Raw genomic sequence first — 26639 nt, forward strand, 5'->3', positions numbered from 1 at the left:
ACTGATGAAATACATAAAAATAATCAAATTTAGGTTAACTAGAATTAAAAGTAATTGTTCTTTGATTTTAATATGTCTAATTAAAATAATATGATTTTATTTAAAATAAATCATACATATAAACTAGAAATATAATATTGATAATTTATAATATATTTATTTTTATATACTTATATTCGTGCATGAGCTGCAAAAATCACCTGGTTTGTAAATATAAAAGTAATTAATGATATGACGATTAAAAGTATAATTATTCTTTGATTTGAATATGTCTAATTAAAATAATATAATTTTATTTAAAATAAATCATACATACAAATTAGAAATAGAATATTAGTAATTTATAATATATTTATTTGTATATACTTATATTCGTGCATGAGCTGCAAAAATCACATAGTTTGTAAATATAAAAGTAATTAGTGATTGACGATTAAAATTTATAGTTTTTTGAAACAATTATAGATTTTTTTTAAACAATTTGTAATAAATTTTTTATAATTATAAAAATAGAATGAAATAATATTTCAAAATTTGTAATGTTATATTTGAATATATTTATTTTAATAATAATGTATGAATTATTATCATATTTTAAAAAGTTAACCAAAAATATAAATAATATTAAATGTACTGTATGAGTTATTATCATATTCTAAACATTTTACTAAAATATAAATTATTATTAAATTTAATTGTTCATGTCATATTAGCCATAAGTTATATCATCAATTTTAGTTGTCATGTTATATTTTTTTGTGAAAATGATTATAAAGAAGACATATGGAAATCAATTATCAAATAATGTCTAAAGGATTATATATCCGTCGTTGTGGACAAAAAATGATTCAACCTATTGGGCTTTATTTAAAATAACATGTTTAATATCGGCCCGTTTACAATTCCGGCGCCGCCGTCAGTTTTTACCGCTGATATATTTTCTCCGACGTTACAACAAATAATTTCGAAACCTTCTGTCTTTCAAGTTCGTCCTATCAGAAAAGATCAAATTTTGATGATGATGAATTTAAAGGAAAATGCTTGTGATGGTTTAGTGATATGATCTTTGGTTAAGGGTAACTGCTAATCCATGGGACTGACCCATGTACCGGGAGGTTCATCAGGAGGCTCAGAAGCAGCAAGAAAATGTATGGTGTCATTTTGTCTCTCACATTCTTTGTTTAAAATACATCAAACAGAAGTTGTGAGCAGTGAGATCGATCTCCCTAACCATTTTTTTTCCACAGGTCTCTATTCCTTCATTATCTCCTGAACTACCATCTTACTACGGCTGTAACTGGTTCTCTTTAGTAGGAATGTCATGAATAAAAGGAATGAATATTTTTGGAATAGGAAAAAAATGGAACCATGAATAAAATGGAATTGAAGCTGAAATTATTAATGGAATTGTTGATTCCAGTCATTCCATTTATTCACGAGGGTTTATTTTGTGGAACAAAAGGAATGAATTTTACAAAGAAATTTCATTTTTGTTTCATTCCAAAAATGGAATATATGGAAATGTTTTGGAATGATATTCATTGTGACTGATAAATATTTTATGGAATGTTATGGAATGATGCATTCCAAACAAATCTATTCCATAAAGTTGCATTCTAGTTACAGCTTTCGTGATTTCCTGATTTGATTCATCTTCGAATTTGACATGTTATGATGGTATCAGGTAAACACGGTATTGTCACTTGCTTCACATGTTTATTGCATTGATTATATACATGATCTATACATAAAAGAATTAGTCCTTGTATTGGATATGAAGATATGTGAATCAAGTTGTAGCTGACGAGCTCAATAAGTTGTATGCGTGGAGAAGGATTTGGATCAATAACTAAAAGATATGTGAATCAAGTTGTAGCTAACGAGCTTAATATGTTCTTCTTGGTGTTAATATAGGTGAGAACACAAGTTCAAAAAGACAATTATAACAGTATAAATGCTTCTTGGTTTAAACTGTCTTTAATTGGTTATTCACTACACAAAACACAATTTGTATCTACATGAAATTGTCGCAGGTCAATGTGAATCTCGTGGGGACTTCCTGCTATTGTATTACCATGTGGACTAGTCAAAGGAGGTCCCTCGGGTCTACTCATTGTTCTTTAAATGATCGGTGAAAGTTTCTTTTTCCGTCAAATTGGATTATATTAGAACAACAAAGTAAAATACAAGGTCTAATACTAATCTGGAGAAGAAAAAAAAGATACCCACAGTAACTAAATCCCATAAGAAGAGAAACTAAAGCTCACCCACAGGGTGCATAAAGCAACAAAACAAGTTGAAATTCACCCCAAGTTACAAAAAAGAAAGAGGAAAGAAGAGATATTGGCCATGAAACTTAGAACCACCGGAAGCTTATAAGGAGACAACCAGACTCAACGAGGATGGGCCTCCAATGAGGATAGACAACCAACACCTGAAATACTTGACAACCAAGCAAAATAATAGAAACAGGCCCATCCGCCAGACCACACAACAGAGCGAGGAACAACACACTTCAATTCAGACCTTTTCACCGGAGCGAAGCAAATAGCAAGCCAATGATCCTCGGGACACTTCAGCATTGCAAAAAAAAGCCCAAAGAAACATACAACTCCATACCAAACAATAACCAATATAGAGAAAGCCACAATCTTGAATGCACCAACTGAAGAACCAGCACAGGAGACAGAAAACCAATCTCGGAATATAGGCCCCTGAAAGCGCACATAGAAACACCCAGTCGACACAACCACTCACCTTTGATGAAGTTTGTTATATGAACTATTTGCTTACTTAAAGATTAAGAACAAGTTTTTGGTGATTGATTTAGTTTTTGTTATTGGTTTTAGAAGAAATTGTTTAAAGTTGTCATGTATTTGAGTAGACACGCAAAGGTCACCAAATGTGGCCTAAGACATGAAAACATAAAGGCTCTTCTTTTGTGCTCTTAACTTTCATGCTTTATTTAAATAAGGCGATTCATTGTGTATTTTTTCTTCTCTATGAATCTAACTAGTGACTAATGAATAAAAGAGAATAAAACATCTCTTGTTATTCCTATTTTTTTTTTTTACTATTTATAAGAAATACTTTTTCCTTTCCATTCCTTCTCCTCTTTGTATTCTAGAGGAATATACAATAAATTTGTTTTTAAAATTGATAAAGAATATTTTTTTTTTAATTTCTATAATTTTATTCTTCTACATTTTTTTCCTACTCATTCCTGATGTTTCTATAATGATCATCATCTGTTTACAATATAAATGTAGATGCTAGGTATATCATCATTTTATTATATTTTATGTTCTTAAAGTTGCATTCATGCACTTGATTATTTTTTTATTGTGAATAATACGGTTGTTTCTCTATTCATCAGCACATTTTTTCTAGAATATTTCAGATGAAATCATGCGCTAACCTATAATTATGCAAACATATTATAATCTTGTAATCTAGTGGTCCACGCGAATGTATGTCTCCGATGGAAGATCAGAAATCCAACGGCTCAGAATCACGCGTTTGCAATGTTTGCTTGCAGGGAAATGGCCACCTGGCACATGCAAATATTTGTTTTTGGTAACTATGAATTATGCAAATGATTTTCATTGGACGTTGTGCTTAGTTGTTATAACAGAAAAAATTAGGCGTCTAATAAATAAACTAGCTGCCCTAGATAATTACTATATTATGATAAACTAGTTATCTTTTTGATAAATTAATCGTTTGGTGACCCTAAAAAACGGAATTCTTTCTTTTGTAACAATTAATTTGTGTCATCTATTATATATTGTCCATCAGCTTTGCTGAACTTAATAGTTATATTGTTTACGTAAGCCTTTTCTAGATCTCTCATTGAAAATCTTGTATAAAATAAACTTCGATTAAGGGAAATTTGGCTGTATGACGCTGAAAAAAACCATAATTCACCTTCTAACCAATTTCCCTAATATATCGATACACCATCTGTCTTTCCTATAATATTGCCAAAATACCCTTTCATTCTACCGGTGAAACCTGAAGAAAATAAAAATAAAAAATCCTAGTTATTAGCTGTTTCAAATTACTTGTGGCGTAATCATATTCACATCTTTCCTTTTACCTTTATTTGGTAATTTTTGAGAAATTGATTCATGATTTTCTCCACCTCTTCCAACCATGTTTCCCTCCTCCCCATCGCCACCGTCTGTGTTCTCTGAGTTTATTTATTTCTCTAATTGTGTTGCAAAGGGAATCGTCTCCACTTTGGGAATCTATTGTGAGAAGACGTCGTGACAGTCCAATCGGGGAGAAGGAGCACACTGACCATTTTTCCATTCACATCGGCGCTTTGTCTCAGATCTATTGCAATACTGTAAGTTCTAGGATATGTGTTTTAGATTCTATTCTTGCGATGCTCTTTTTCCCTGTTTGGGTTGCATGTCGGATCTAGTAGACAAAGGTCACCGAATCGATTTAGGGCTGAACTTTTACCGATTTGTCTTACTCATCTGTTTACATCGAAATCTATGGTAATTTTGTTTGGAATCGAAACAAAGATAGCATATGTAGAGCTATTTGATCGGTCTATGCTATGTGACATGGAATAGCTTAAATTGTTAATCATTCACGTACCCTTTCGTTTTGCACATCTTTATGATGTAGAAACAATCATAAGGTATTTAGAATTTATATTCCATTCAATGTACTTTTGTGTTCCAAGTTATACGTATATATACAATATTATATCAAATATAAATAATTATCTTGTTTTATGTATCGAGTGTAGTTCACTCCTTGCAAATGGAAATGTATAACAATTCCATTCTATGCAACCATGTGTACCATGTCATATATAGATTTACTATTCCATATAAATAGAAATGTTTATCTTGTGCTATGTATCGACTGTATTTCGCTCATGTGATATTCTCTTTGTGATTCCAAGACAAATACATTTAGTTTAGAATAAATGTTTTTATAGAACTAAGCGACTTTGGCTTTGTATAGGTTGCTCCGCTGTAGTGACACTTATTATGTTATAAATGCACGCTGTTGGGATGGAATTGAAGTGTGTGGCTTTCACTGAAGAAAATGTTTGTGTAGCTGCGGAGAACTACTTGCTTGAAACACTGGCACTGTGTCAAGCCGGAGCACTCACCCAGGACGTGTAGACATGGGTTTATGGTTTCTAAGCATAGTTTTAATGTTCTAGCTTTGCTTCTTGTTTTTAGATACTACCATCTAAACTACCTCCGTGTTGTAGTAATGTTTTATGTAATGACTCCAACTCTATGTATCTTCTTCCTTTTTGTTGCTTACACTGGAAGAATGAAATCACATTCCATATGCGTCAATTTGAATTTGGTGTAAGCATTACCTCCTTCCGTGCAATCATAAACACTTCAAAATGTGAGCAATATGTATTATATAACGTTGGTTAGATGAAATAGAACAATTAATTATATACTATTTCCGTATTTTGATTTATTTAAGTTACTTTTACATTTGAGTTTGGGTTTATGAATTTAGGTTTTGGCTTTAGTATTTAGGGCTTCCAGGTAGGTTTGTTCAGGGTCTAGTATTTCAGGGTCGGAGGTTGGTTGAGGTTGGAGGTTGGTTGTGATTCTGATTATGGTTATAGTACTATACTATGTTGGTGAGATGAAATAGAACAGTTAAATTTTACTATTTTTGTATTTTAATTTATTAAAGATATTTTATATTTGGGTTTGGGTTTATGAATTCGGGTTTAGGGTTTAGTATTTATGGCTTTAAGGTGGATTAGTTTAGGGTTTAGTATTTCAGTGTTGGAGGTTGGTTGTGATTCTGATGGTTTTAGTATTATACTATGCTGGTGAGATGAAATAGAATAGTTAATTATATAATATTTTGTATTTTAATTTATAAAAGATATTTTACATTGGGTTTGGGTTTATGAATTCGGGTTTAGGGGTTAGTATTTATGATTTAGAGGTGGGTTGGTTTAGGGTCTAGTATTTCAGGGTTAGAGGTTGGTTGGGGTTAGAGGTTGGTTATGATTCTAATTGTGTTTATAGTACTCTACTATGTTGGTGAGATGAAATAGAACATTTTCTTTTCCATCATGTGTGTTGCATACAGCTGTCATATATGCTTCATATAATTAAGTGTCCCTAAAAAGACCACGTCTCTTATATTTGGAAGTGAAACTGGCAACCTGTTAAGTAAAGGGGTAGAACCGGTTTGATTGAGACCAAAAAGTCTGACATTAAATTATGTCAAAATCAATGTTAGTTTCTTAATTTGTCTCTCAAATATAGCTATTTCGCTAATAAGCCCTAGAATTAATGTTCTTTCAAAAAAAAAAAAATTAATGTTCTTTCACAATCGAATTAAGACGCAGAGGATCATTTGAATTGTTGTTGGCACCTAATATAATAACATCATCATTACACAATCACGTATTGTTTTGGTTCTCACATAATACAAAATATTTTATAGTACATAATAATGTTTATATTTTTACAATAAAGCCTACATTACGATGTGGTATTTTATTTTGAACAGCGTGATATATTTATACATGCAAATCGCATAATATAAGTTTCATTTCGTATGATATATATAGTAGTAATGTTTAATAATTTAGTTTTGACAGACAACTTGAGGTAATCACGAACACCATCCTCCCACGTAAAGTCCAACTAAGAATATAAGTTATTTATTTTTGTTTGTTTTTTCGTTGACCTTATAAACTCTAAAAATATATTCTAAAACTCCATTGCTTGCGGGTCACTTCTCAATTTTCTTTGCTTTTCTTGTTTGACCGCGATTTACACATACACAAATGTGCTTACCGACATATATGATAAAAAATATAATGAACATAAATACATGAATATAGATACATATGCATATACTGTATATACAATTCAAATCCTAAACCTTCTAATAATCCAAACTCTATAAAACCCTAGCTAGTTGCTAAATAAGTGTCTCGTCCTGCGCCTTCTTTCTCCGAACACTATATGAATCTTTCTTATAAAACCATGTTTGTAAGTGTTTATTTCGTTATGATCCTCTTGGTTTTTAGCTCACGCAACGCTGCGGCAAGGATGGGAACAATTAAGGTTTCTGAAATTGAGATAGCTCAAACAAGATCAAGAACACCAAGACATGAGTTCACGGAGGGTTTTAGATTCAAAAATCGTGAGTTGCACTTTTTGTCCAAACGGGTGCTTGTACCACCTTCGGGACCTTCCAACAGGCACAATTCTGTGGTGAATGATCTCAAACACTAGTTGTTTTTTTTGACAATCATAATATATATTTAGAAGATTCTTCATATTGTTTTTGACTGGTTTTGATCCTTTTAGTATATGTTTTTTTTTTGTTCTTTTTATCTCATTTGATTTCATTCACATTTGTAATATCTCATTCGAAAATAAACGTATATTATCTTACAAAAAATAAAATTAAAATAAACGTATGTTGTATACATATCCGTTGTTGTATATATTATTTATCTGATTTGATTTCATTCACATTTGTAATATCTCATTAAACGTATATTATTTTACAAAAAAAAAACATATGTTGTATACATCCTTTGTTCACCCCACCCCCCCCCCCCCCCCACCCCTCCAATTGTATGTATTCTCTCATATCACTATCTTCTTGAAATTAATTGGAGCATTAAAATGGATGGACCAATCCAACTTATGGGTTATAGTTGTTAATGGATAGATATTTTATGATTATATACTTACGTAGTAAGTTAACGCTTAGCCATCAACCTCACGGATTAGTCTTATATTTGAAATAATGTATATCATAAAAAGCATTAATTTCAGAATATCCTCTCTCTCTTCTCTCTAGAGAATATTCCTCTCTAGAGCCTTGGACCATCTTTCTTGGTTAATTCAACAAGAAAGATCTTTATCTTTTCATATCTGGATCCTAATATCCTTATCCGATTATCATATCTCTTCTCTCAAAACCTTAAATTCTGATCCATCATGTCTTCTGAGATGGATAACGCCCTTTTAGCCCTCTCCTTGAAAGATGATGATGATGCTCCTTTTAACTTACCTGATTTTCCTCAATTCTACGCCACAGAAAGAAATGCATGCAGCTTGATAGGCCGTCTCCTTAACCCAAGATTTCAGAACATGGCTAATCTGATCCTAGACATGCCAAGGAAGTGGCAAAAGGTTAATCGGGTTAGAGGTATCGCTCTCACCAAAGAAAGATTCCAGTTCATCTTTTCACATGCAAATGATCTTCAAGATGTTCTTGACAAAGGCATGCAAACTCACAATGACTGGGGATTAGCTATAGAAAGATGGGTTGAAACACCTCCTCCGGGCTATCTCCAATCAGTATCAATATGGGTCCGAATAAGCAACATCCCGGTTAACCACTATACAAAGCCAGCCATCACAGAGCTAGGAGAACTAATCGGTCATGTTGAAGTGGTCGCTTTTGATCCTGAAAAATCACAAAGGCAAGACTATGTTCGTGTGAAGATCAATATTGAAGTTACCAAGCCTCTCAAGAAATCAAGGGTTCTCAACCTACCTGGCGGAGGTCAAACTACCATCTACTATTTCTATGAAAAAGTCCAGAAAAGATGCACGGAATGTCAACGGCTCACACATGCAAAGGAACATTGTCCTCTCCTAGCCTACAAACAGAACATGCGTGCGGTGGAAGCTACTAAAAACCGTCTCTCTCCTTCTACTTCCAACCATACCTTCCTCTCTGAAGGTGATCCTCTGTTTGGAGTCTTACATGAGGATCAAGTTGGTATTAATCCTCTCTCCGGTCGTCCTCGCATTGCTCCGGAGGTTCTTCAAGAAATGCGGAATTATCTCCTTGCCTCAAGTAAAGAAGAGAGGCATATTAGGGAGCAGAGAGTGATTTTCTCGGTGAAAGAAGCTGAGAAAAATCCTATTACCCAAAAGGCGATGTTACAACTCATTCCACCGCCGATCTTCACAACAAACCTTGATAAGGGTAAAGGAATAGTCTTTGATTTTGAGAAAGCTTCTAGTGAACCTGAAACTAACCCTCAGCCTCAGAAGCTTATGGCATCGGCAATATCTGCAGGACATTTATTGACCAACCCTATCAATAATGTCTTCTGTAGACTCTCATTACCCCCTGTTCTAATGCCCTCAACTCAGATTTCAAACCTCTCCTTCTCTGGTGGTTCAAACATCTCAATACCGACTGAGAAGCCAAAAAGGAAGAGTGGAAGATACAAAAGGATTCCTAAAACTCCTAAGAAGATGACAAAGGCTACAGAGGAGACTATGGCTTCTACTTCGGAAGTTGTGATTCCTAGCAAAAAACGTAAAGCCGAAGATGATCTTTTTGGATCTTTCAGGACAGATAAGAAGAATGCTCAGAACTCATCTCAAGATAGTCTGCTCAAAAACAAAGAAGGACTTCAATTGGTTGTTGCATCCAAGGCTGCTAAGGGCAATGCATCAGAGATGGTCCCGCATGAGGGACCGTCTAAAGCCTGATGAGCTTCATCAGCTGGAACTGCCGGGGCTTGGGAGATCCTCATGGCCTGACAGTTCAACGCCTCACGGAACTAAGACGTACTTACTTCCCTGAGGTGCTTTTTTTAATGGAAACTATGAATGCTCGGAACTCTCTAGTAGATATGCAATGTTGGTTAGGCTATGATCATGTCTACACTGTTGACCCGGTAAATACTTGGGGGGGTCTTGCTTTTTTTTGGAAGAACAGTGTTGGGGTGGATATTTTGTATGCAAACAAGAATGTTATGGATATGAAAATCATGTATGAAGATAAGTGTTTCTATGTCTCGTGTGTTTACGGCAACCCAACTATAAGTCTGCGACATCTTGTTTGGGAGCGTTTGATTAGATTCAGTATCAATAGGGATAGTAGTTGGTGCATGTTTGGAGATTTCAACGAAATTTTAAATAATTCTGAGAAGATTGGGGGTCCAAGAAGAAGCGCCTCCACCTTTCAAGATTTTTCGGAAATGCTAGAAATATGTGGCATGATAGAACTTCCAAGTTCGGGGAACCCCTTCACATGGAGTGGAAAGAGAGGTAATCTCTGGATTCAGAGTAGACTTGACAGAGCATTTGGGAACCAGAAATGGTTTGATCAATTTCCGGCCTCAAACCAAGCCTTCCTTGATAAAAGAGGCTCTGACCATCGCCCTGTTTTGATCAAGTTAATCTCCTCTCAAGACTCTTACAGAGGTTCTTTCAAGTTTGACAAAAGATTTTTCCAAAAACCTTTAGTTTTTGAAACCATCAACCAAGCGTGGAACTCTTCTTCTCCAAATTCAAACATCAACATCGCTTCTCGTATCAGATTTTGTAGACAGGCGTTAAGTAGATGGAAGAAAAAGAATGTCTCCAACTCTAAATTAAGGATTACGAAGATTCAAGTGGAACTTGAACAAGAACAGTCATCGATGAATCCTTCTTTCCCAAGAATGGAAAATCTTACCAAATCCTTAGTTAAGGCTTATAAAGAGGAGGAAAATTTTTGGAAACAAAAGTGTAAGGATGATTGGATCCTTCATGGTGACGGAAACACAAAAAATTTTCATGCTGCAGTCCAAGTTGCGAGATCAAAGAATGAGATCGTTAAACTTCAAGACAGCAATGGAATTTTTCAACGTTCGGAAGCTTCTAAAGGTCAAGTAGCCATCAACTACTTCAGTGACCTCTTTAAATCTACCAACTCGGTGGATTACTCTGACCTTCTCAGAGACTTACCGGTAAGAGTCTCAAATAATATGAACATGATCCTCACAAGGAAGATCACTAAAGAGGAGGTTAAGGAAGCGGTTTTTTCAATCAAACCTGATAGTGCTCCTGGAGCTGATGGGATGTCAGGTTTTTTCTTTCAAAAATATTGGGAGATAGTTGGAGATCAACTTACTAAAGAAGTTCTTTTGTTTTTTGAGACTGGTGATATGCCCTCCGATTGGAACTACACACAGATTTGTCTGATTCCAAAGAAGACAACTGCTTCGGTAATGTCTGATTTGAGACCTATCAGCTTATGTACGGTAATGTACAAGACCATTTCCAAGATTCTAGCCTCAAGACTTCAATGTTTTCTTCCCGAGATAGTATCACCGACTCAATCAGCTTTTGTTTCAGATAGACTCATATCTGATAACATTATTTTGGCCCATGAAGCAGTCCATAGTCTTCGAACTCATGAAGTGATCTCAAAATCCTACATGGCTGCAAAAACGGATATGTCAAAAGCTTTTGACAGAGTGGAATGGCATTACCTTCAAGCATTACTTCTTTCTCTTGGTTTTGACAATATATGGGTGAAATGGATCATGTCCTGTGTTACTACAGTCACCTATTCAGTCCTTTTGAATGGTCAATCTTACGGTTACATTTCTCCACAGAGAGGACTCAGGCAAGGTGATCCTATCTCACCCTTCCTCTTTGTTCTCTGTACCGAAGGTCTTACTCACATGATGAATCAAGCTTCACTTAGAGGAGATCTGAAAGGAATTCAATTCAACTTGGCTGGCCCGGAAGTTCACCATCTTTTTTTTGCAGATGATAGTCTGTTCCTATTCAAAGCTGAACTTTCTCAGTGCCAAGTCTTTCAAGACATCCTTCTCAAGTACGGGGAAGCTACAGGTCAGGTCATAAATCTCTCCAAATCATCACTAACCTTTGGCAAAAACACCTGTCCTTCTCTTAAAGCACAAATTAAATCAAAGCTTGGTATTTATTCGGAAGGAGGAGCTGGTTCTTATTTGGGTTTACCTGAGTGTTTCAGTGGCTCCAAAGTTGAAATGCTTGCATATATACAAGACAAAATGAAAGGCAGAATGTCTGGTTGGTATTCTAGATTTCTTTCTCAAGCTGGAAAGGATGTTATTTTAAAATCTGTGGCTATGGCTATGCCTATATACGCCATGACTTGTTTTAAACTTCCTAAAACCACTTGTAACAACCTTAAATCAGCAATGGCAGCTTTCTGGTGGCAAGCTTCAGAGGATAAAAGTAAAATACATTGGCTTAGTTGGGATAAGCTTTGTATTTCAAAGGAAATGGGAGGAATGGGTTTCAAGGATATTGAATTATTTAATCAAGCTCTTCTTGCTAAACAAGCTTGGAGGATCCTCACAAATCAAGATTCTCTCTTGACTCGGTTTTTGCAAAGTAGATACTTTTCTAATGGTTCCTTCTTATCAGCAACTCTTGGGTCCAGACCTTCCTACGCATGGCGCAGTATTTTGCATGGTAGAGAACTTTTGGAAAAAGGCTTAAGGAATTCGGTTGGTAATGGTCTCTCTATATCGGTTTGGTCCACGCCTTGGCTGATTGATGGTGAACGTCTTCGCATTCCTCTCATGAAGAATATCTTGGTGGACCTTAATCTTAAAGTCTCTGACCTTATGATTCCCAACTCTGATCTCTGGGACCATCAAAAGTTGGAAAACCTGTTTTATGATCAAGATATTGAAATCATTCTTAAGATTAAACCAGCAGTGTCTTCTCCTGATTTTCTTTGCTGGAACCACACCCGTTCAGGTGAATACTCTGTGAAATCAGGCTATTGGTTTGCAGAAAAGGAGGCAAAAAAGGAAGCTTATGTCTCAAGTCAAGCTCTACCCTCCTTAAATGGCATCAAAAGTCATATATGGTCACTGAACACAGCACCAAAAATAAAAGTTTTCCTCTGGAAAGTTATTGGAGGCGCTATTTCTGTTGCTGACCATCTAATAGAAAGAGGAATGAAGGTAGATTCTCGCTGTCAAATTTGTGGTTTGGAGGGAGAGTCAATGAATCATGTACTTTTCAACTGTACTATTGCAAGACAATCCTGGGCTATTTGTCACTTCCCTGCCCCGGTAAATGGTTTCGACCCCTCCTCCATCTACTCCAACATCTTCTATGTTTTAAAGATGGGGAACAATCAAAACTGGCCTGTCCATATCAGGAGAAGTGGTCCTTGGATTCTATGGCAAATCTGGAAAAATAGGAATAGTTTTCTATTCAAAGGAAGCCTCATTGTGGGATCAAAATTCGCAACATCGTTATTACAGGAGGCTGATCATTGGTTCCTAATCAAAGAAATGGAAAAACAAGAACAAGCCATTGATCTTGAGAAGAAAAAAAGGATCATCTTTGGATGGAAACCCCCTCCTTCATCATGGTTCAAATGTGACATTGGCTTCGATTGGGACAAAAATAGGAAGGAAAGTGGTGCGGCATGGATACTTAGGAATGCTGAAGGGAAAGTTTTACTGCACGGTAGAAGATCCTTCTCAAACATTCGCAGTAAATCAGAATCCTCTTTTCAAAGCTGGCTTTGGGCTTTAGAAAGTATGAAGTCTCTCCACTTTGATCACGTTATCTTCTCGGCTGAAGACAGAGACATTGTTAATGCTATTTCAAAACCTGCTACATGGCCATCTCTAAAAGCTTTTTCCTTTAAGCTTATCGAAATGCTCCATGAATTTTTGTTTTGGCAGGTGGAATCACAATCTCGTCAAGCCCTCAAACCAGTCTTTCTTATAGCAAATAGTGTCATAAAGGAGGATCTGTTCCAATCCTACATTGCATCAGGGTTCCCTGGCTGGCTTAAGAAGTTTTTTTCGTAAAATTTCCTTAGTCTAGCTTGTCAATTTGGTTTGCTTAGATGCTCCTTTAATTACTCCTTTTGTATATGGGTCCATCCCTGATTATGAATGAAAGTGTTTAAAAAAAAAAAAAGCATTAATTCCGATGCTAAAACAAGATGTCTATTATATATATAGTATTATAGTGTTTGTTTGCTGCTAAAAAATACTATTTTGTTTGATATGACAGAAAATATTGTGATACAACTCTAATAAACAGCCCACGCTAATGCTATCAATCACAAAAGTCACGATTATGAATAAGAGTATCTTCAACCCATTACTACAGCATGTTCTTTTATTTTGAAAAAAATATAGAGATGTGTTAGAGATGGTTTACCTAACAACATTAAAGAGATTAGCTACCCAAGATTTTGGCCCATGGAAACTTTTGATCTTGTAGGCCCGTATCTGGTATTTGGGATGTAATAACATATTTTCTGTCACTGTTTGTATACTGGCCTCATGTTTTATATTAGAGGGATCGAGTGTGAATGTGTGAGAAGTAAATGGTTCACTTTTCACAGCGCAACGAACTTTTAACATGGTGTGTTTGTCCACCAAATCTTAACTTCCAATCTGACTGTTGTCTCCTTCTGTTTTGTCTTTCTAATATTACAAATTGAAGGATTTAACGTTGGTTTTCCACTCTCTAGAGCCAAATAATCGGAACAACAAAAAGTATCTTTTTTTTCATGTTCGAGTATCACCCAACTTGTGAGAAGTTACGTGGTATTTTCATTTTGTAGTGTTTGTGCATGTAAGGTTCTTAAATTAGTTGATTTGGTGATCTTATTGTTTAAATTCTAGCTCATGTTTCTTTTGGAACTTGCTAGTTCGTCCTCTGTTTCTAAGTGTTTTTTACTTTCTTTTGCGACATTTAGGAACCATCAAGCTTCAATAGCAGAATGGGCAGGGCCGGCTCAAAAAATAGTGAGGCCTTGTGCTATTTTTTTTCTAATTTAGTGAACTTCAAGTTGAAAGTTCAATCCATGTAAAAACTAAAAAAATTAGGACCCTATTGAGTAAAGAAATATTGACTAAAACTATAATAACAAAAATTTTAGGGCCCTAAAAGGTAAAGAAATTTTGACTACAAATGTGGAGCCTTGTGCTGTTGCACTCTGTGCACTCCTCTAGAGCCGGTACTGAATGGGATCCAAGTTCATAACTTGTATCAGATGTTCATAAGTAATTAATTATATTCACATTCTTAGCCAAAGGAAAAAATACTCGAACCAAAGAATGATTTTTTTTTTTGACAACACCAAAGAATGATTGTACACTAAATACTTTTTCTTACACTAAATACTTTCGTTGAGCTGAAAATTAAAGAACACCAATAATTACGAGTACGGGATCCGTAGGTCTGATCATATGAAAAATCTCTAAATAAATTCATTAAAACTTCATGTCAAAAGACTCAAAACAACTCTCTCTTTTTCAAGAATAGCTGCTTTCATGTACTATCACTTTATCTCTCAAATCCATCTTCTTACTCACTCAATTACACGCTAAACGTAAACATTAAGAGCATTTCTAACGTACATCTCTATATTTTTCTATAAAATATATAACTTTATTGTATATGTAGTTTTATTCTAAATTATGCCCCTATAAAAATGTTTATTTTTAGAAAAAATATATAATTTTTTTCTTTTGTCTCTATATTTAGAGTTGAAAACAACACTTCTCTATATCTTCTGTTAAAAATAGAGGAATTATACCATAAAAGCATACAATGAAGCAAATACACTTTTATATGTAATGAATTTTTCTATTTTAGGAAAATATATAGAAATGGATATAAAAGTGGATTAGAGATGGTCTAAAAAAAGATTGTGTATATCTTGAGATAGCCTGATTTGATCTACTCTCAACTTTAATACAAACTGAACAACAAACCATGAAGCATGATTTGAAGCACACGTACTTTATATCTCTCACTTCTGTTTATTTTTGGTTATTTTAAATTATTTGCTCCAAAAAGTTTTCAATCATTTGAAAAGAAGTTTATTGCCCTTGAAGTAAAACAATTATATTACAATTAAATAGGAGCAATGAAAGGAGTTTTGAGTACAAGAATGCTCTACTTTTACTTGAGAAAAAACATGTAAGGAAACAAAACAGGAACAGAGGAAAAGCCATGATCCACCAGGTCTTTGCACTGAAGTTATGGTAGCACTGATGCTAAGGCAACGCTGTCTTGGTATTCCATCTATTAGCAACTTCATCTCTAGACCCATACTGCATTTGGCGACCAACAGTCCTACATATGTACATCGCAGAGTTTGGAGAATGAAGATGACGACGTCCATTCCTTGCACGTCAGATCCAATAAATTTGAGGCTTGGAAAGCCATTTTCACAAGCTGTGCGTCCAATTTAGAGAGTCTGTTGCTCCTGAAGCTTGCAACTGTCCTGGACCAGTCATGATTTATTCGACCTTCTAGGAACTGATTCATCAACATTGTCCAAACAGTAAATGTGAAAGGGCAAGCAAAGAAAAGATGATCACGAGTCTCGTACGACTCTCCACACACCGAACAAATATGCGTTTGACCCCATTGTCTCATTCTATGTCCCGTATCCAACATATTCCTACAAACTAGCCAAGTGATGAAAGCCTAGTGTGGAAGAGCTTGAGGAATACTAATACAACACCAACAAAGTATTTATCATAAAATAATAACCTCTAAAGATCATTCATTAAAAAATATTTTATTAAAGAAATAATATATATTTATACCTTTAGGATTAACTAATCTAGACTTATGGTTTAAATTTGAGGGTGAAGTTTTGGAAGGTTGGATTTAAAATTTAAAGGAATAATTTTAAAAATAATTTCAAAATATAATGTTTGGATTTGACATAAAATTACAAAAAATAAATTGAATTTGTTTTTAGAAAAAAATAATTCGAAAAAATAATTCAAAAAAGTTTCAAATATCAAATAAAGTTTTTTCAAAAATTCTAAAATATTATTTTTATCATGTATTTTTTTATATTTTCATATCTATAAAGTAAGGATATAATTTCATTTATCCGTTAATAAAATCATCATGGCTTTGATTGGTAACATGGTTTACACTTGATTTAGTTTGAGTTAAAGTTAGAGGTAAAAATCAAAAATGTTACCAAACATGATTTAATTATAACTTTTTGATTTTGTGTTTGAGTTATAATATGGTAAAGTTGAGTTATATTTTTGAGTTGTCTTCTTTGTAAAATAGCTATATCAAATGCTAAACTAACATCAAGGGAAAATGGGTGTATTAGAACTTGACTTATGGTGATTCTGTTGTTTCCACGTTTGTATTTTCTTAAACTTTAAACAATTTTATCAACTTTTGAAACATGGTATTTGTATTTACTTTTGGTTGATTGATAGCTATTTATTCTTAGCTTTTTTATAAGCATTCTTACTTCTATATCTTATATTGTGTCAGTGTGTCACAGTTTGTATACTGGTCAATTATATATTAGAGGGACGAGTGGGAAGTAAATGGTTCATTTTCATCACACTAAGAATTTTAACATGATGTCTTTGTGTACCACATCTTCACTTCCAATTTGACTGTGGTCTCCTTCTGTCTGTCTAATACAACATACTGAAGGATTCTAGGTTGGTGTTCCACTATCTAAAGCCAAAGAACAGGAACAACCAACAAAAGGAAGCTACCCTTTTTTCATGTTTGTATATTTTCATCCAACTTGTGCGCACTTGCGTGGTACTTTCATTTTGTAGTGTTTGCTTATGTGAGGTTTACTCCTTAACTCGTACGAAATAATGATTGTAGACACTAGGAAATTCGAATAGACCGGTTAAGCTAAAAATTAAAGAACACCAAAAATTATGAGTTTGGGATTATCCGTGGGTCTGATCATGGGAAAGATCTCTCCGGAAATCCACTATAACTTCATGACGAAACAACTTTTCTCATTTTCAAAAATCACTTTCACGTTCTCTCACTTTGTCTCTCAAACAAATCTCTTCTAACTCACTCAATTAAACGGTATAGGCAAACAAGATAGTTGACAAAACAAAAAGCAAAGACGAAGAAGAGTGTGCATAGCTTGAGATCGCCTGATTTTATTTAGTCTCAAGTTTGATACAAATTGAATAACAAACCCTGAAGCAAGAGCAAAAACTAAAGCACATGTAAATAAGATCTCTCTTCTTTTGTTTGTTTAGTTATTTTAAAATATTTACTCTACAGTTTTATAAGTAATAAAATTATAGTACAAAGAGAAAAACGTTAGATTAGTATACTTCAACATTGACATATGCTAAAAGAAACATGGATTTCATAAAACATTGCTACAAAATAACATTTTCCATATTTTAATAATATTCCATCATGAAACAAAAACCCCCCCAAACCAAAAGCAAAACACATTCTTAAATTCCTTGGTTAAATATTAACCTTCATTAATCATACTAAATATGTGTTTTTTTCTTCCACTTAAACCCTTAGAAAATACACACTAAGCTCTGGCCCACCACTTGACCCCTCAGGATTCATCATGTAAAAGGCCTCCGAATCTCTCGACCCGGTAACCCGCTCGAACCGGGCTCTCATATACATGAGCTCACCTTTCTCGGACCCCACCGCTTCATTCCCTTCATCCACTACCGCAGGTAAAACTCCGGCACCCATAGTTATAGGCCCCACCGCCTTCAACACTCTCCACTCCGCCTCTCCACACTCTTTCCTCGCCGCGTAGCCGCATTTTCTGCCGTTACAGTACGTTCGCCACGTGGACTCCTCCAAAAGCTTCTTGGAGCCAGTCTTAGACGCTGCCGTTTCAAGAGCGATCCTCACGAGCCCTGAAGCCATTTCCTTGACGAGAATGCTCGTCGGAGTCGGTAACTGGATCAAAACCGCGGGTAACCGGGTCGGATCATCTTGTACGGCGAAATACACGTTTCCACGACGGTTTCCGAATAAGGTACCAATGACCCGGAAACCCAGACCCGATTTAGAGAACCCGAGCGCGTAACGGATCTTCTCGATAGTCTTTTTCTTCTTCTTCTTTTTCATGATCTGTCGAGTATCGAAATGATCCGGGCGGGTCGGGTCAGAGGAGAAGTTGAAACGGGTCAGGATCTTTTCTTCGTTGTTGTCGTGGTGGTCGTCTTCTTCTTCTTCATGTTCTTCTTCCTCTTCGTCTTGTTCTTGAACCTTCTTCTTCTTCCAACTGAAGTAACGTTTAGAGACAGAGAAGGACGAGTCAAGAGAAGTGCTGGATAGGATTGACTTCATCTTGTTCGATGAAACTACAAAAAGATAGAACTGAGACTTAAAATTGAAGTTTGGAGTGAAACTCTTGTCCTGTCTTATAATGGTCTTTAATGGAGTTTTTAATGCTTGTGGGGCTGATCTTTTTAACCAATGAAATTTTGTTAAAATTATATATTTGACTTTGTGTAGGGATTAGGTTTCTGTCATTTACACTGTTGTTCTTTATAACTCGACTACTTTCACGTATGATTTTTCTTTCTTAAAGTACTTTCACGTTTAAATAATTTTATGAAGTATATCATAATTTTAGTCTAATTCACGTATGATTTCTCATTCCATATAAAACTGATATTAAAAGAGATAAATAAAGTGTTTGTGTAAACTACGACGTGGTAGAGAATGTAAAGGCGCTTGACTAATTTAAAGTAACCAAACCAAATTTAATTCGTCAGGTCTTCTTGAACTTTACTTTTCTCTGATTTTTAATATAAATTGTTTTAAAATTGTGCACATAAATTAAGAAAATCATTAATTTTTTTATATTTTCTAAACAAAAATATCATTAATTATTTATCTATCCACAAATTAATCAATAATAAAATAAAAGATATATTATTATTGGTCATATAACATTAAGTGTTAATAAATTTTACACAGAAAATCAAAAATATCATATAATTTGGAATATAAAAATTTCTCTAAAATATTTTATATTAAAAAAACTTTTAGATTATCATAAATCAGAATTAGAAGTATTGGTCGGCAAATCTGTGTAACCTAATCAGTGATTGGTAGAAATTTGAAAAAGGGATGCGAGAGTGTCCTATTAGTTAAAAGAGAAAGACGGATGTGATAGAATAGAAATACAAAAAGAAAAAAAGTAAGAGGTGAGACAAGAGTGGAAGGTGAGCAGCAACCACCTAACCGTAGATTAAGGGTCTGACTGGTTTAACCGCAGCGGTTGCGGTTGCGGGAGTTTGCGGATGCGGGTGGTTGCGGTTTCTAGCGGTTTTAAGAGATTTGTACGACTGGTTCTGCGGTTAGAAATTTGTGCGTTTGCGGGATACTTATGACTGGTTAACTACCAAATGCAGCAGCAGTTAAATAATAAATTAATAATATTTACATTTTATACAATTATAAAAATATCAAAAATAATAATATTATAATAAATATAAAATTTATATTTAGAAAGTTATAGTTTAAATTTTTTAAAAATATAGAAAATATTTTTATTTTAAAGTTTTATAATATTAATTAAAATTTAATTGATATATTTTAGCATTTTTATAATTTCAATTTAATTTTTTTATTGAATTTTTTTTATTTTTGTATTTATATTGTTTTGGAAAAAAAATAATTTTTTTTATCCTCCCGCAAACGCCCGCAACCGCAAACGCTAGCTGGAACCAGCTTTTGAATTTATGAGGTTCAGAGCGATTTGAAGCGATTTGGAGCAGTTTAGAGCGGTTTGAACGATTGTTGCAAAATGCCAGCAACCGCTACCAACCGCAAAAGCTGCGTTTGCGGGTGGTAGCGGGAAAACCAGTCATACCCTAAGTGACTGTCTTCATTGGGACTTATGACTAAGACATGTCACACCTCGAATTGACATTTACATTGTGTCATTTTTACAGTTAATAGTTAAATATTTGTTACATTCCATACATAGATCTAAGGGGACAGGAAGGTGTGCGATTGATCTCAATCAATGTCTCATGTATAGAGGGGGCTGTAGTCTGTAGAGTTGACAATTTTCTCCACAATATCTTTCACTCGAACACGCAACGTTACTTGTTATAGTATAAATCATGTCTTTTTTTTTTGAACAACTGAGTAAAAATCATGTCTTATATCTATATATTAAAAGTTGATTACATAGAAAGATACATTTTGTCTTTGTTTTACACTGGAAAACACTTCCTACTTGTAGAACATTTTTCGGTGGATCCAAGAGATTGGTTTGTCAAAATTGTCCTTGTGCAAAATTGCCTTGGTGGAAAATAGGATTATGTCGTGTTTCGTTGGAGAAAAAATTTTAGTTTCTAATTGAGTAACTTTTGTTGCAGTTACGTTTCTAGGTTGATAGGAAAAAGGACTGTGCTTTCTACGGCTGGATTAAAAATGTTACTATTAAATCGAATGGATGAAGCTTTCCACCTTGGATTAAAAAGGTTACTATTAAATCTAACGAATGAGATTTAATCTTGGAAAGTAGGTCAATTTGACAAAGACGTGACTTAATTGCTTATGTTCGGTGTGGAGTGAAAAAATTCCCTTGTGGATGGCTGAGTTGTGATCGACTGGTTGGGTGATGAGTGTACGGGTATGCATGGATGGGTGATGTTTAAACGCCTGATGTGTGGACTGGTGATGAAGCAGCAGTGGGGTTTAGGACACTCATGTTTTGAATTGGTTTACAATAGTGTTCAATATCGTATTGGCTTGCAATAGGTGAGTGGAATGAAGGGTCATCTTGTATCTCCGTAGGAAGCATACAAACAAGACAAAACTCTAATTTTCTTCGAACAACAACAAAAAAAGTTTTTCCAAAAACTCCAAAAAAAGAATTTTCCAGAAAAGGTTAATTTTTTTACAAATCGTATCTTAACAAATTGGAGATTCCGAGAGTAGAATCATAAAAATACATGCATGTCGGAATTCTATAACCGACGGAATCTCTAGAAAGAGAGAAGAAAAATCTTACAAAAACCAGACAAAATAAAATCAACCAGACCTTAAATGTCGGGGTTCTTCAATCGACGAGATCTTCGCTTCGACATACCGTTGGAAACTTGAAAATTTGATGGAGATTGTATTAGATTGAAGTTTAGAGGATATGTCTCCAAAGGATTGAGAAGAAATTGAGATTTCTATGGAGAATCTAGGATTTCACTTGCTTTCGAGAAGAAAATGAAGAAATATATGAAATTTAAGCAATATAAGGGTTTGTTGAAAAGCAAATCGAAACTGTATAGAGAGAAAACGGGTTTAGTTATGTTCTTTTTAGTTTAGGGACATAAGTATTTTTTTCACAAGTCAAAATGTGTTTAAAATGGTAAGTGACTTGAAGTGTAATTGAAAATTTGGAAAGCGTCTGTAGATATAAAAAAATCATATATTAAACAAAGTGTTTTAAAGCTATATTATAAGGCGGTTTTTAATTTGTTATTTTGAATCTGGACTATTCAAAATCCATACGAAGTTTGTAATTTTAATAGTATTGATGATATGCCGAGAAACAAAAATTATGTATGATATAATAGACCATTCTTTTCTCAATGAATTATTATTTTTTAATGCAAATGAGTTACTTTAATTGCTTAGATGTCTGATTTTTTTTCGTATAGGTTAAATGTTGATCACCAAAATTTTGATTTTTTTATAGCATAAAAATTGTATAACTATCCCAAATTTATATCAAAAGGATATTTATGATTAAAAAAGTGTACACTTGTTAAACACATCATTGCCACACATCTCGATTAAACTATGATGGGACGAATTACGCAACACAGAACCAATTACACGATGTCTATGTGTTATTTTTTCCACACACCTACTCTACACCAACATGCCTGTTTTCCCATCCTTATTTCTTTCATAGTATTGACTATTTTTCAACATTTAACGTCCCATTATTGACTTTGTGAGGATCATTTTGATGTACCATATATCTTTTTGGTGCTCATTATGACTTAAGTTAGCAGAAAGCATGCGCGTTTTATCTGAATCCAATCGATGATATATGATATATCGAGTGTAGCCTTGCATATAAGTAACATGACTACTTTTTTATACTATACGTTTTATGTGTGTAATTTGGACGATATACTAATTATAACGTATAGTTCAAGTTTTACCTTCAAATTTTATTTATGTAGAAAAACATGACAGTGAAACATTGATCCACTGTGGAGCCGTCATAATCTTCAAACCAAACCAGATCTAGTAACAAAATGATATCTGCAACTTTGATAGAAAAGTTCTTGATACACAGTACATTTCATGGGAACAAGTCTGAATTCTAAGGCCATGATTATCGCCGTCCCCAAACCAGTTTCTTAAAGGGTGGGTCCTGCGGATTTCACTAAAACCGATCGTAGAAGTTGCAATATAAGAATCGTTTTTGTCCTGTTTTTTGTAACGTTTACGGGCTTCACTGACACATGGCGGTCCGCGATTGGTTCCTTTTTTTTTAAATCAGACAAAAAAAATTAGAAACTTAAACCAGTTTTAGCGATAATGGTGCTTTAAGTAGTTCACATTGAGGAAATGTATTCAAGTCGAGTTTGAAGTGATTTAAATTTAATGAGTTTTAGATGATTTTAGGTGAATTAAAGTTTTTAATTTTTTTGTTAAATTACATTAGAAATTCAATTAAAACCATGAAATTTAATATTTTTTTTAGCTAAGAAACTCTATCAAAATACAATAAAATCATTTGAAACCTTCTAAGATTCATAACTTAAATAATTTAATAACAGTGGGTTTTAAACTATTTTAAGAAATGTCAAGTTTAATAACATTGAATTTAAAATAAAATTTAAAAACTAATGTTCGAATAAATGTGGATTTATTGTTTTTATGCAAATTACTTCAAATTCTTAAATACACTCCTAGAGGTCGCTATCTTATGTTATTGACCCCATAAAGTAATTGTATGTATTCTTTGGAAAATGCGTATTACCGTATTCAATTATTGGCTTTGGTTGGTAACCATTGTTTAATCGCGGAATCACGAAAAAAATAGTTAAACTGCGAAAAAATAGTTAAGCTGCGAAAAAAATTAATTAAGTTACGGAAATTTAAAAATTTGCAAAATGATAGAATACACATTAAATGGATTAAATATTTTTATATTTACTTTGTCTTAAGAAAAGATAAATATAAATATTTAAACTAATTATTACTAATTGTGAAAATAACTAACATTTATTAAAAATACTTCTTATTATCAAAATTTTAGCTTATTTCTCAATACATTTTAATAATCAATTAAAATTTTATAATAATATAAAAAATTATAGTATAATTTTATTTACAACATATATATTTATCATAAAAAAAATTATGCATATTTATTTAAAATTTTTAAATGGTATTATCATATAATTTAGTAAAATGAAAGTGTTAATTTTGTAAACAATCTACTAGTACTCACTTTTCACCTAATAAATTTTTTCTTTGTCACCAAAAACGCAAACTTGTCTTTTTGCATTTTTTCATTCCGCAACTTTTATTGATTGGTAAAATTTTTGTGGAATGTTTTTAAAACGACGTTCCATCATTTAGCAAGGTTACCAATCAGGGTCATTGTCGTTTTGATTTAAAATCCAATTTAATAATTGTCAATTTATTTTATTCATTTCAGTAATCATGAAATTTTATTCATTTTACAATATACTGACTTTTTTTTTTTTTTTGAATAAAACAATATACTGACTTTGCATAAGGTATACGTGACCTTCTTCTTTTTTGTTCAAAAGCTATACGTGACCTAAGCTTTGTTTTTTGTGAACAAAAAAAAATACGTGACCGAAGTTTTAGTACGATGGATTATGGAAATTAATAAAGAAACTATAATTATATCCTGGATTGCAATGGATTACAGAAAAAAGGATAAATGCAGCTATGTACATGTTCACTCTTCGACATCTTCGTGTATTAAACTATTAATATATGTTTATGGAACAAAAAAAAATATTTAGCATAAAAACAAATAGAACAATTTCTAGTAAATATTTTATTTTTCTGCAATTGAGTGATACACTTTAAAATAGTTGGTCGGTCCGCTCTGCCGTCAAGTTATTCTTTTTTTTTTCCGCCAAGGTGATTTTTATATTAATCCAACGGGCCAAGCCGTCAAGTTATTCCACCTGTGACATTTCATTATTTCGATAAAACTTTTTTTTTCCTCGATGATATTAAACCAAACTGAAAGGAATACATGGTCGGATACGTTTATATTTTTTAACTATTCTTGTTACAGCTAATTCTGAAACTGGGGCCGACCAAACTTGACTGCTGTACCGTCTGCCACAAACAAAACTAACCAGATATATATACGACTTTTATGAAAACACATCTCTTATCATATTAAAGATCACGTAAATCAATATAACAAAAGTAATGTTTTAGCTTTTCGCTCCATTACCGGTTCTCTAGAAAAACCAGTAATAAACGTTCAACTAGAAATGAATAATCTAATATTGAATGGACTTGATTGGATATCCTCGGACAATCGTTAGATTTGTTTGGGTATAACAGACTGAAGTTTTAGCTTAACAACTACCAAATGACAATTCTGAATATAGTTTCATCGCCCAAGAAAACTAGTCAACAAACATTGGCCAACGTAAAATGCGACACACTAACAGCTCCAAGTGTTATAAATGCATTAAAACACATCGTGCATCTTTAGTATGTTGCACCAATCAACTGTTGAAATTCAAATTACTTATAACTTCCTTACAAGTTACAAATTAGTACGAGTTTAACTTAAGAGAATTGGATTTGGAATAACAATACATATTGTAGAGGCCAATTACTTTGATATAAGCTATTGATTAATGCATGAATATTCTTTCTCACCTAACTAGTACGTACCACGTTGTTTATCTTATGAGGCATTTTCACGTGATTGACGTGAGAGAAAACCAGTAATTTAACTCTTTTTGTGTTGGCCCAATGCAGCATCAAGCGATTCAAGCCCAGTCTCGATTCAAATATTTGGGTTTGTTATTATATATACCTCTAGATTTAGTAATATTCGGATTGAGTTTTGTTGCATCGCTTTACGTGTTCATTGTTTTTTCTTTTTTTTTTGAGAAAGAGCCTAAGAGCACCTTTAACGGCAACTCTTGTTGCTGTCTTTTAAAAAAAATTTATTTAAAAATGAGTGGGTTCCATCTAATAATCAAAAGTTGCCCCTTCTACCTCTCCTGTAAGAGGTGACTTTAGTTTGGGTTTTAGACAGTGCACGGGCCCCACCGATACGTGGCGGTCCGCTATTGGTTCGAATTTTTTTTTCTTATAAAACCAAAATAAAAGAAAAATAAAAACAAAAAACACATAAAAACTTGTGCTTTAAGAGCTGTCCCGTTAATTATGCTCTAAGAGCATGTTTATTGGTGCAATTCCTTAGTGGGTGCTTAGTGAATTTTTAAGTAATAAAGTTGAGTTGGGGTCATAAAGAAAAGAACCAAACTATGAGAACTGGATGTGCAAAATAGCTAAAAGTAGCCATTGATGTTTCACGAGTCTTTCGAATGCGACGGCGAACTTGATTCCAACGATGAGCAGCACGACGAAGATGAACTGACGATGTCGAAACTGAGGTGGAGGAGAGCTGACGACGCTGATAATTCAAGGACTGTGCAGTGGAGGAGAGCTGAGACGTTGGGGATTGATGATTGGAGCATCGGAGAGGGGAGAAACAACCAACCATGGTCTCCAATCTCGAGATGCAGAGCGGCTTCATGGCATCGAGGAGTCGAGGACTCGCTGTTTCGCCACCGAGAGAAGAAAAAGGAAAAAGACGAAAGACGACACTGCTCCTCCAGCCAACCTGATTGTGCCACGTACCCGCTAAGCAACGTGCCTTCGAGACCCGAATTAGGCGACATCCTTTGTTTAATTGTCTATTTTCCTTTTATTTTAACTGCCAATTTAGCTAAACAACCCTCCTAAGCGACGCCGATAAACATGCTCTAATTAGCTAATTTACGTGTTCATTGTTGTGTTGAGCTTTTTGTCACTTTCAAAGTTTGATTA

The 26639-nt window shown here is 33.9% G+C and overlaps 4 protein-coding genes across 4 annotated transcripts; 3 read left to right on the forward strand and 1 right to left on the reverse strand.

The window, feature by feature from the left end:
* The first annotated feature begins 5791 nt into the window (after positions 1–5791).
* Positions 5792–7564, forward strand: LOC106352446 (protein IDA-LIKE 1-like). Its single transcript, XM_048781228.1, has one exon. The coding sequence runs from the start codon at positions 6987–6989 to the stop codon at positions 7257–7259; it is 273 nt and encodes a 90-aa protein (XP_048637185.1). The 5' UTR covers positions 5792–6986; the 3' UTR covers positions 7260–7564.
* A 412-nt stretch (positions 7565–7976) lies between these two features.
* Positions 7977–9491, forward strand: LOC106350528. Its single transcript, XM_013790403.2, has one exon. The coding sequence runs from the start codon at positions 7977–7979 to the stop codon at positions 9489–9491; it is 1515 nt and encodes a 504-aa protein (XP_013645857.1).
* Positions 9492–9982: 491 nt separating this feature from the next.
* LOC106350924 lies at positions 9983–13600 on the forward strand. Its single transcript, XM_013790753.2, has one exon. It carries the CDS (start codon positions 9983–9985, stop codon positions 13598–13600), a length of 3618 nt encoding a protein of 1205 aa, XP_013646207.2.
* Positions 13601–17857: 4257 nt separating this feature from the next.
* On the reverse strand, positions 17858–19000 carry LOC106352445 (protein MIZU-KUSSEI 1). The gene has a single exon (XM_013792077.3). It carries the CDS (start codon positions 18882–18884, stop codon positions 18084–18086), a length of 801 nt encoding a protein of 266 aa, XP_013647531.2. The 5' UTR covers positions 18885–19000; the 3' UTR covers positions 17858–18083.
* Between the last annotated feature and the right edge of the window lie 7639 nt (positions 19001–26639).

Source organism: Brassica napus, chromosome A6, assembly GCF_020379485.1.
Source record: "Brassica napus cultivar Da-Ae chromosome A6, Da-Ae, whole genome shotgun sequence".
NCBI lineage: Eukaryota > Viridiplantae > Streptophyta > Magnoliopsida > Brassicales > Brassicaceae > Brassica > Brassica napus.

Bases quoted from the DNA above. Each gene is read 5' to 3' on its own strand.
- LOC106352446 (XM_048781228.1), top strand. From the start codon at position 6,987: ATGAATCTTTCTTATAAAACCATGTTTGTAAGTGTTTATTTCGTTATG.
- LOC106350528 (XM_013790403.2), top strand. From the start codon at position 7,977: ATGTCTTCTGAGATGGATAACGCCCTTTTAGCCCTCTCCTTGAAAGAT.
- LOC106350924 (XM_013790753.2), top strand. From the start codon at position 9,983: ATGCTAGAAATATGTGGCATGATAGAACTTCCAAGTTCGGGGAACCCC.
- LOC106352445 (XM_013792077.3), bottom strand. From the start codon at position 18,884: ATGAAGTCAATCCTATCCAGCACTTCTCTTGACTCGTCCTTCTCTGTC.